At 43.2% G+C, this 11,657-nt stretch overlaps 1 protein-coding gene across 1 annotated transcript; it reads right to left on the bottom strand.

The window, feature by feature from the left end:
• Positions 1-238: 238 nt before the first annotated feature.
• Positions 239-11,261, bottom strand: LOC146374317 (uncharacterized). Its single transcript, XM_084951396.1, has 2 exons — positions 5,412-11,261; positions 239-4,221 (listed from the first exon to the last, which is right to left on the bottom strand). Exons 1-2 carry the CDS (start codon positions 5,485-5,487, stop codon positions 3,536-3,538), a joined length of 762 nt encoding a protein of 253 aa, XP_084807522.1. The 5' UTR covers positions 5,488-11,261; the 3' UTR covers positions 239-3,535.
• Positions 11,262-11,657: the final 396 nt, after the last annotated feature.

Genomic DNA, 11,657 nt, shown 5'->3' with positions numbered 1-11,657 from the left:
CTTTGAACCAGATGTTGATTCAGTGCATTCCTGCAGCATGTGCTCTCCGCTATCATTCAGATGTGATAGCAGTATCATCAGTAAAACCAGCTCCTGCGTTTCCCTCTGTGGTTTCCATGGTTACATTTGGGTCCATGGCAACAAGCAGAAAATGGCAACACATTACGAATGCCATTCTACTGAAAACAACAAAAGTAGCGACATCACTCACTGAATTAATGACTCTTTAGCTTCCTAATCAGATTCAGTCATTTATTTACTGATTACATATTAGTGTTTCTCAGCAATATTTACAGAAAGGTATTGTGAAATAGACAGAAAAGAAACAAACACAAACAAAGAAGATATGGTAACTGACATGCCACAGTAGCATAAAAATACATGGATGGTGAAAGAGAGGGGCTGCTAGTTCATCATGAGATGTCCCCAAGGAGCGTGAGCCTGTGCAAGTATAGTTAAGGTATGATTCAGCTCCTGATCTCTGATCCATTTCCAATCCTCCCCTACATCACCACGTGCTGGTCATAGTGGATGGTCTGATTTGGGGGGTTCTCTCTCTGTAATTTAGGGTCATTAACTCGTTAAATAAGGTTTTGAGATGACTGCCATTGTGAACAGGTGTTCTATGATTAAAATCAAATAAACATTTAAAATGTTTTATCAAAGAAAATCTGAAAATTTAAAGCCGAATGAAGCTTAATGTTAAATGTAAGACTTGACATGGTCTTCAATTGATGATTAAAGTCCTACATGTTTTCCTCAGCCCTCTAACTCGTATCAAGTACTTTTCCCAAACCACTGGGTCGCAGCACAGTTACACTGTCGGTCTCATTCAGTAATAAAAGCAGATTGAGGCATCCTGCACTCTAGTGGTTGCAAAGTTGAACAACGCCCTACTCAAAAGAAGACAGCCACACACTGTGGTGTGAACTTACTTCCGTTCCACTTCATTTCCCTGTGTTACTTCTGGAAGAACTTTTACATACTCAGTACTCAGGGGTGGATCGAGAGAAATCTTCTTAGGGTGGTATGAGGGTGGCATGGAGATCAAATGGGATGGCAAAAAAGAAAAAAGTCTTTTTTTTGACACATATGTGCTGTTACATTCTGCAATATGCATTATATATCATTAAAATAGTAAGTATACAAAAATGGAGTAACTATACACATGTTTCAAATAAATATACTACCAGTATGACATTTCTGATGATGTGTATGTCAATTCAATTCAATTCAATTCAATTTTATTTATATAGCGCCAAATCACAACAAAAGTCGCCTCAAGGCGCTTCATAGATACAGAGAAAAACCCAACAATCATATGACCCCCTATGAGCAAGCACTTTGGCGACAGTGGGAAGGAAAAACTCCCTTTTAACAGGAAGAAACCTCCGGCAGAACCAGGCTCAGGGAGGGGCGGCCATCTGCTGTGACCGGTTGGGGTGAGAGAAGGAAGACAGGATAAAAGACATGCTGTGGAAGAGAGACAGAGGTTAATAACAGATATGATTCAATGCAGAGAGGTCTATTAATACATAGTGAGTGAGAAAGGTGACTGGAAAGGAAAAACTCAATGCATCTTGGGAATCCCCCAGCAGCCTACGTCTATTGCAGCATAACTAAGGGAGGATTCAGGGTCACCTGGTCCAGCCCTAACTATATGCTTTAGCAAAACGGAAAGTTTTAAGCCTAATCTTGAAAGTAGAGATAGTTTCTGTCTCCCGAATCCAAACTGGGAGCTGGTTCCACAGAAGAGGGGCCTGAAAACTGAAGGCTCTGCCTCCCATTCTACTTTTAAATACTCTAGGAACAACAAGTAGGCCTGCAGAGCGAGAGCGAAGTGCTCTAATAGGGTGATATGGTACTACAAGGTCATTAAGATAAGATGGGGCCTGATTATTTAAGACCTTGTATGTGAGGAGCAGGATTTTGAATTCAATTCTGGATTTAACAGGAAGCCAATGAAGGGAAGCCAAAACAGGATAAATATGCTCTCTCCTTCTAGTCCCTGTCAGTACTCTTGCTGCAGCATTTTGGATTAGCTGAAGGCTTTTCAGTGAGTTTTTTGGACATCCTGATAATAATGAATTACAGTAGTCCAGCCTGGAAGTAATAAATGCATGAACTAGTTTTTCAGCGTCACTCTGAGACAGGATATTTCTAATTTTAGAGATGTTGCGCAAATGGAAGAAAGCAGTCTTACATATTTGTTTAATATGTGCGTTGAAGGACATGGTCCCTGTGCCTCGCTGGTCGACCCTCTATTAGGCAATATGTTTGTGGGTTTTTTTGCTCTCTCCCTCCTCCCTCTCCCCCTCTCTCTCTCGCTGCGGCGACGCTCATTGCGGGCTCCCGCTGCTGGCCCACACACCTGCTCATCACTGCACCGGCCGCTGATCCCAGCTGATTGCTGCACTACTTAAGATGGCGGGTCTACGCTAGTCTGCGCTGGATCGTTGAGCTATCAGCATCGTTTCTGGAACCTGAGAGGAGTGGCAGAGGAGGAGGACTTGGAGCCTTTGTACAGAGAGTGTGGAGCACCTTTTCCCCTATCCCTGTTTCCCCACGGACCCTGGCGACCCGGACCCCTTTCCCCTGCACATTGTAAATAGCCACTTGGTGATTGTACTCACTGTAAATAAACGCACCGTCTTGCGCATAACAGAAAAACCTGGCCTGCGCCTGAGTCCATTTCAAAATCCTTATCAGTGTACCTGGAGTAGGTGCTGATCCAAACTTTACTGTGTCGTGCTCCTGGCTGCCTCTAGATGGTGCATCTGTGAAGGAACTGCTGGTGATTGAGAAGGAGGGCTTTTCATCGGTGCTCACACACTCCTCCTGGGGCTCTGTCTGGCTCCTGTGGTTCTGTTGGCCACTGTGGGGCCATATCGTGGGGGCAGTGGGGCAGTTCTGTTGGGCACATGCATTTACAGTGCTCTCGGGTTCCTTCTTAACCGTTTCTGTTCCTATGTGGTTCACCAGTCCAGAGGCAGAAGCTGATGGCGTCTTCCCAGCCTTCAGTCTGTTCTGTAGCTCAGCCTGCCTGCAGGAATCTGAGGCACTGTTACAGTCTACAGGTCCATTGGCTCTGGGAGGCTGAACCAATTCCAGAGGTCCATTAGGTTTCCTACAGTTCTGACATGGTGTCACGGTGCATTTGCAAAGAACTAGCCCTGATGGGCTGTCCTTGGAAAGAGAGGCCCCCTGGGAGTCACTGGGTGTACTGCAAGCTTTAGAGCAGGGGTCAGGGGAAGAAGTCCTTTCTAATGAGGCCTGAGTTTTCATGTCCTCTGATGTTCCACTTGATTGTGTATTTGCTTCTCAAAGTGCCACTCTGTTGATGAGGCCTTCTGTTTGATGGATAGGTGTTGCATGATACTGCACTGGAGAGCGATGACATCCTGAATCCAGCTGAAACTGAGTGGGGTTTCTCTCCATAGCAGCCGCTATTAGGAGCTGAAAGAGTCTCTTGAGGAGTTGCAGGGTCGGAGCAGAAACTGTAGAACTCTCAAGCTCTGCACCCTGAACTTCATCCTCAGGCTCTGCTGCCTCCTCCTCTCCATCGTTCTGCTCCTCTCAGGGGGTTGGGGTGGATGAAGTGTTGGAATTTGGAGTTCCGGAGACGTTTCCTTGGTGGAGTGGGGCTCCTGCTGCTGCTCTCCTCCTCTGCAGGCTTCCTCTTTGCACCCTGTGTAAACCTCTTCAGAAACTGGCAGAGCACCGACATGATTACTCTGCCGTCAGAGGTGCAGTCCGTAACTCTCCATCGATTTGTCATTTCCCTTTCCTCTGTGCAATACACAGTGGAAATGACTCTGGTGATGGTGTCGCCGTCGACATCCAGGGTGCAGACGCAGTTCCTCTGATCTGCCTTCAGGACAGAAAGATCTGCCTTCTCTGGAAGCAGAGGTGTGAGGAACCGTGAATGGAGGTGGGACCCTGCAGGCAGCACCATTAAACCAGCTGGTGAGTTGGTAGGAGGAGATGGAGTGGTGTTCTCCAACTGACTCTCTGGCACATGGGTGAAAGGTGTCGTCAGCAGCAGTTTGTTAAAGAATCCCCTGAAGGCAATATAAGGAAACGCCTCCGTCCCTGTAACCAGGTTATGGTTTAACGAGAGGACCAGATTTTTCATAGAGTCCACATGGCTGGGGCTCAAAGGACGGTTCCTCAGGTTAGAGATGAACATCTGGCGTACGCTGACAGGACTCACCAGCTCAGCTACGAGAAAACAAAAAGATCATCTGTGTTAATCGTGACATAATCAGACAAATTACGGATTTAAATGTCAAAACATGGCTTTATATTATCATATGCTATTTCTACACACAGGCAATGAGAGGCCCACAGCAGAACTCACTCTTTATGAAAGCCTTAAGATTGGTAGAAGGTGAGAAAAATGGTTTTGCACTGTAAATGACTAAATTTCATGTTTTAAACCAAAGATCACAGCACCAAACTCTGCTTGTTAGCATGTTCAGACAGTAAAAATGTCCTGATGATAGAATTCATTTGCAAATTCACATTTTAGCTGCATGTAAATTAAAAATGTACAACTCATAGTAAAGAATAACTTTACTACTACTTTAACATTTCATGATAAATGAATGTCATCCATAATATTTGTGAATTATGGACACATTGTCAGTAAGGCTGCATAGAGTTTCAGTGATGTTTAATAATGAATTCATGTTCAGCACTTATTCTTATTTTATTTAAGCATCAGTCTGTTGAAAATAAAACAGCTAAAGTCAGGTGAGAAACCTCCAACCTGCTTATTGCATGCACACAGTTTCGATTTCTCACCGAGCACATAACATACATCTGGACACCTGTACAGACACGGCAATACACAATGCACTCACATAAATATGATATACTTAATTCAGCATCAGTAGCTATAACTGATTTTGCACATAATGTGTGCAAGATCAAATTTTGGCCAAATCTCCGAGGACTCCCTAACCTCCCTCAAAATTTCCCAGCTTTATAAACGCAACGACTGCCTCTGTGAACTCTCACAGCTCCATCATGCTTCTACACAGATTCGTAATTTATTAACTTTATCGTCTAATTCAGGGCCAGTTGCTAAAACATGTAAACTCAAACCCTCCACATACAAAAACAGGACTCCAGGATGACCGCACTGACGTCAGACGTCAGCCTCCCGCAGGTTCTAATGACTGACGTCGTTTCCATGGCGCGTGCATTAAATTGAGTGTTTTGAGGGTTTTTTTTAGCATTTTTCAAACCAAAATTGCCCAAAATTGAAGTTTCTAAAGTTTGACATATTTCACCTGAAATGTTCACACTCATGAAATCTTCCTCACTTTAAAGTAATGAAAGGCCAGTCTAAGGTGTATTTGTTTGCTTAAATATTCTATTATACTTATTAGCTTACTAAGCTTTACCATAGCGCTCATCAAGAATACGGGTGACACCAATGGAGAGCAGGTACCGCTCACGCCGTACTCCACCGGAGCTCATTTTTGGGTCTTTGAATCCTGGTTTCTTCAAAGCTTTAAAACTTTGGAAACAAACAGGTTTTCACAGCACTATTAAACAGACCTCCTGCTCGCACTCTCATGTGAAAACCAAATTCGAACGTTGGCTTCTGCTTTTATACCTGCCGCGCTACACGTCATCCTCATCACCTTGACTCCCAGGGTCACGCAGGCGACGCGGAGTGATAAACATTTATGCTTTATTTATTCAGAATAAGTTTCCTATAATTATCAGATTTTTAAAAAATAATAATTCTTATTTAGTTTCGCAGTTTCTAATCATAAGTATTTTGATTATTGAATTATTGTAATATGTAATGTTTTTTTGATCATTAATTCGTCTCTTTAAAAACAACAAGTATAAACAACTGAAAGCCATAACGAAAACTCATCACGTTAATTAAGTCTGCTTATTAAATTTTTTTAAAAATAGAAAAGAAATCACGTTCATGCAGGGAAAAATAAACAAAAATAAATAAATGAACAAATAAAAAATTAATATATAAACAAACAAAACATGTATAATAAAGTTGTTGTACTGTGAAATAATGTCGGTTTATTTAATTGCGCCTTTGATAAAAATGCCTTTGCCTTTTCCCCGTTGTAGCTGTACAGAGTGAAATTCCCCTTAAATGTGTTACAAACGCTTGTGTACAGTGATTTATGCACAATTTTTGAGGACTCTGACGACACTTTAAACTATTTTACAAACGCGAATTTCAAACTTGAATAAATAGCGATCCGTTGCGCTTTTACTGTCAAACATGATGGAAGCAACGTCATAGCGTAGGACTGCCTGCAGGTCATTGGTTCCCCTCAGATGATGTGACTGCTGATAGAAGCAGCAGGGTGAACTCAGAAGTGCGCAGTGCAGTACGACAGTCTCTGCTCAGCAGAGGCGGAGGCAGACATTTGATACACCCGCGGCTTAGCCCTAAAGGGTAGTATGCATGTGGGATTGGGGGGGGGGTTAGAAATGACTGAAAGATTAATAGGCTGTTTTGAGTTTTGTTCAAAAAAGAATGACTTCATATAGGGGAAAATATATATCACATATGTGTAACAGAGTAAGAAAATAGCTTAATGAATTTCCTAAAATTGATGTGCTTTGTGAATAGTTGGAGCCACCTGGTGGACAAACACAGCAACTGCAACTGTTAAGGTTCCAAATTGCTGCACAGCGCATGCCTCAGCAAAGGAAAATACTCCCAAGCTGGTGGTAGGTGCTTGTGAGCGATACTGTTGTCAATTTTGTATGTGTATTAATGAAAACATTCTTATAGTGGTAATTGTCAACATGTATTTTGATTGTAAGCAGTACTAGCATGTATCCTGAAAGTTACAGGCATTTTGATGCATGGGTAGTAACTTTATTCACGAGTAGCATTTTTAGTTAGCATGCTAAGCTAATACTCATTAGCTAGTCGGGTGCTTTTTGACTTGCACTCAGCTCTAATGTTTCTCTATGAGATTGTAATTGTTCTAATTCTTGTTAACAGAACTGAATGTTGCAGTTGCTTTGCACACTGTTAATGACGACTGTGTGCTGTTTTCTTTGTACCAGTTGCCAGAATAAAGAGGGAGCCCAGAGTAAGGGCAAGTCCAGCGTCACAGTGCTGTCCTTTCTACATGGGCATATCACGCCACTTGCACCATAGACTCACAGAACAGCAACAGCTACATATGCAGGACACCTTAAATTAGTTTTTTAATTAAGCAGCAAGGCAGAACAAAGTCAGGGCTGTGTCAAGACACGAGGACTAAACCCCAATTCAACCAGACCCAGAACTGATCCGGAATTAAAACAGGACTACAACAGTTCAAAATCAGGACTACTTAGGATTTAACCAAAACAGAACCAGAATCAAAACTAGATGATAGTAGCACTAAAAATCATCATAGACCTGCACTACACTTATTTTTTAATTCTACCAAAGTCCACTATTTAGATTCAGAAACGTTTATGTAATTATTTAGCCTTGTTGTGCAAACAAGCCTGCATAACTTAATAAATATAGAATTTGAAAAATAACAAACCTAAAAAGAAACACTAGGTACGAGATACATGAGTACCTATGATACGGTGATACTTTTAGTAAACAACCATTTGACTAACATGCGTGTCTCACCTGCTCTTGTTCCATCTCTGTTCTGTCCTCATTCTCCATCTCCCTCTGTGCTCCTCTCTCTCCCTCTCTGTTCTTCTCTGTTCCTCTCTCTCCCTCTCTGCTCCTCTCTCTCCCTCTCTGTTCCTCTCTCTCCCTCTCTGTGCTGACAATCAAGCCAAACACCAACATCATCAAATATACAGTTGAAACCAGATATTTACATACTCTTCAGATAAAAACACTTTTTTAATTGTAACCTCAAATCAGACTATGGCAGGCAGGTGAGAGGACCATTGGATGTTCTGCAGGAATCCTGGGTGAAGCCGAGGAGAGAGGTGACGAGTGTTTTGGACTTCGTCCTCCAGATGAGGGAGAAAATGGAGCAAAACACCAAACTGGTAAAGAAGCATATGCAGAAGGCGCAGCAGCGACAACAGGCCTGCTATAACCGGGCAGCAAGGGAGAGATCATTCAGCCAAGGACAGCAGGTACTCTTACTACTTCCTACTGCTGAAAACAAATTGTTGGCTAAGTGGCAAGGTCCATATACTGTGCTAAGAAAGCTGAGTTCAACAACTTATGAGATCCAGATGCCTAAATCTGCTAAAGGAATGGAAAACCCGGGATAATCCAATCCAACAGCAGTTGTTGGTGCGAACAGTGGCGGAGGAGGATGAAATGGTTGAGGGGTTTATTCCTGTTGGGCTTAACGCGGCCTCTCTTGACCTCTCCCATCTCTCTGTATCTCAGCAGGAAGAATTGCGTGCCATTATTCCACCGGGTCTTTTTCAGGAGAAACCGGGGGCAACAAATCTTGTGGAGCATGACATCCGTCTGAAAGAAAGAACACCAATAAGGCAGAGAATGTACAGAATTCCGCAAAAATTGCTGCCTGTTTTGGAGAAGGAGGTAGCTTTGATGTTGGAGTTGGGGGTCATTGAGCCCTCCACCAGTGAATGGAGCAATCCTATTGTGATGGTGGTAAAAAAGGACGACAGCCTCAGATTCTGCAATGACTTCAGAAAGGTAAATGCACAGTCTGAATTTGATGCTTTTCCTCTACCCAGGCTGGAAGATCTGATCGAACGTGTGGGGCAAGCAAAGTTCCTCACTACGTTAGATCTATGTAAAGGATATTGGCAGGTGCCGTTGTCGGATGCTGCAAAGCCTTTGACTGCCTTCAGAACACCGCAGGGGTTGTGGCAATACACTAGGATGCCGTTTGGCCTGCATGGAGCGCCTGCAACCTTCCAAAGGTTAATGAATAAAGTGTTGGCAGGTATGGAAAAATTTGCTGCGGCCTACCTGGATGACATTGTCATTCACAGTTCTTCCTGGCAGGAACATCTGACTCACTTGGAGGCGGTGTTTGGAAGAATCAAGGAAGCCGGCCTGACGATACACCCCAAAAAGTGTACCCTGGCAAAGCAGGAGCTTGAGTATCTGGGTTACAACATTGGAAACGGTGAAATCAAGCCAGTCAAAGATAAAGTGGAAGCCATCCGGATGAGGGAGAGACCTCACACCCGCAAACAGGCAAAGTCTTTCCTTGGACTATTGAGCTGGTACCGACGCTTCATTCCAAACTTTTCAGAGAGGGCGGCACCCTTGTCAGATCTCACCAGTACAGTAAAATCTAAACTGGTCTGGGGAGAGGAGCAAGAGAAGGCCTTCATAGATTTGAAGGAGGCCCTGTGTTGTGAACCTGTGCTTCAGAGTCCCAACTTTGACTTGCCTTTTACGGTACAAACTGATGCTTCTAATCGAGGAATTGGAGCTGTCCTGTTGCAGGGCGTGGGAGAGAACCAGAGACCAGTGGCCTTTATTAGCAGAAAGCTGTTTCCAAGGGAGACCCGGTATTCAGCAGTAGAGTTGGAGTGTCTGGCCGTGAAGTGGGCTATTGACACGTTGAAGTATTACCTGCTCGGGAGGGAGTTCGTCTTGGAGACAGATCATAAGGCGTTGCAGTGGTTGGAGCGGATGAAGGACACAAACAGCCGGATTACACGCTGGTTCCTGTCTCTACAACCATACCGGTTTATCATCCATTATCGACCGGGAAGGCAGAATAAAGTGGCTGACTTTTTGTCTCGCAACTGTGTTGGCGAGCCTGGTGTGGGGGGGGGGAGAAATGTGAGGGTGCTGGGGAGCATCGCCCTCACTATATGATGTACGCACTCACAGTGTCTAATAGGAAGTTTTGATTTTGTTATGCTTTTGTTTTGAAGTCCATTAACCTCTCTCTCTCTCTCTCTCTCCCTTGAAGTCAACTTCCTGAAGGCCTTAGTCATGGAGTGCACACATGATTATGGCCTAATGATGTTCACCTGAAAGGAGTTTACCAATCACCCACTGATAGTGGGTTGAACCATCTGATGAGAGCTGAGGGGGGAGTGGGTTGAATTTTCAGTTTGATTTGATTTAGTTAGTTGGGATATTGTTTAGCTGGGGGGGTTTTGTAATCAGATATTTGTGAGGTGTGTCAAAATAACTGCAATGTTTCACTGTATAGGTTTTTGTAGTTGGGCTGTGTCGGGGTGGGAAGACCTTTTTACATTTTATTGGTGATGGTATGACCAGCATCTATTTAAGGAGGGGTTTGTTGAGAGGCTCAGGGGATTTTTTCTAGATGTGTTGCTGGTGAGCATGACGAAACCTCTGTACCACAAAAAAAGAGAAAATATATTCAAAGCTTTGAAAACAAGTGAAGGCTCGTGTGGTTGTTTTTCCCATTTGGTCCCCTTCACATTGCCGTGCCACCGTTACACAGACTAAATGTTTATTTTTTTTAGATTGATAAATATAAAAAACATATTTGTTAACTTTAAGAGTAAAGAGAGAAACTATCTGTATTTCTTAATTGTAAATGGCACCAAATTGTATTCCAAATTGAGCCACACTTATGGAGCTCCACAATTCTTTTCCTGGTGTTTTGGTTGACATCTCTTGATTTTCCCATTTCAAAGAAACAGGCTCTGTGTTTTGCCTTATATGCATCTGCAGGTGTGCCACCAATTTACTCACATGGACTCTACGAACCTATCAGAAGCTTCTTCAGCTCAGAATGGAATCGTCTGCAGTTTTCTTAACAATAAACTTAGTGTATATGTACTCCTAAATTTGATGAAAGTGATAAAAATAGACAGCTCTGTCTCTCTTTATTCTGACATTTAACTAATTCAAAAGATACTTCAATATTTATTTATCCAAAACAAAACAAGTTTACTCTAAATTGATGTTGTACAGTAAAAAAAATGTTCTTGTGTTTTCTCCATAAAGTGTATGTAAATATCTGGTTTAAACTGTGAATATACTGCTGTGTATTGAAATTCCTCTTGTTTTGCACAGAAATATACTGAACAACATACAAAGCATAATATATATGCTATGTGCTTCGAATAATGTGTGTAGTTTTTGTTTTATACAGTTGTCAGCCAGGCATCTAACTATGAAAAATTACACTCCAAAAGACCCCGGGCTTCTGAAAAAACAACCCAGGCTTAAGCCCAGTAAGACCCCCCCCCCCCCCACACTCCGCCACTGCTGCTCAGATTCAGAGATTTGGCTGACTGAATTTAACAGTGCAATTCCATAAGGACCCAAAATGTACTGCAAAAACAACTCAAAATAGATCACTGGATTTTATTTTACTTAACTTTTACTTACTTAACTTGTTTTTAACTGGTATAACAGTTGGTATAACACTGGTATAACCCCCCCACCCTCACCCTCACCTTTACTACAGAGCCCTCTCCCCACTCTCCTTCCTCCCTCGCTCCCCCCCTTCCTGACACTATGATGACACCCCCCTCCTCCAATCCCTCTCTCAACAGCAAGACATCTTCCACCCCCCTCCTTCCAATCATCTCCCAGTGTCACAGTGGATCAGGTCAGGAGACAACTGAGGAAGCTTCGCCCCAGAAAGGCAGCAGGTCCAGACAAGGTGTGTCCGAGGATGCTAAAGGCGTGTGCTGCTGAACTTGGGGAGCCGCTACAACGAGTCTTCAATCTCAGTCTGCGACTGGGGAGAGTGCCCGCCCTATGG

The sequence above is a fragment of the Perissodus microlepis genome, chromosome 14 (genome assembly GCF_051167445.1).
Source record: "Perissodus microlepis isolate ML-2025 ecotype Zambia chromosome 14, ASM5116744v1, whole genome shotgun sequence".
NCBI classification, from domain to species: Eukaryota; Metazoa; Chordata; class Actinopteri; order Cichliformes; family Cichlidae; genus Perissodus; species Perissodus microlepis.
This window is presented reverse-complemented; position numbering and strand designations above follow the sequence as displayed.

Excerpts from the sequence above, each read along its gene's own strand:
- LOC146374317 (XM_084951396.1), bottom strand. The coding sequence starts at position 5,487 with ATGAGCTCCGGTGGAGTACGGCGTGAGCGGTACCTGCTCTCCATTGGT. Across the intron at positions 4,222-5,411 it reads TATTCTTGATGAGCGCTATG|CTGAGCTGGTGAGTCCTGTC; the intron begins GTAAAGCTTAGT and ends GTTTTCTCGTAG.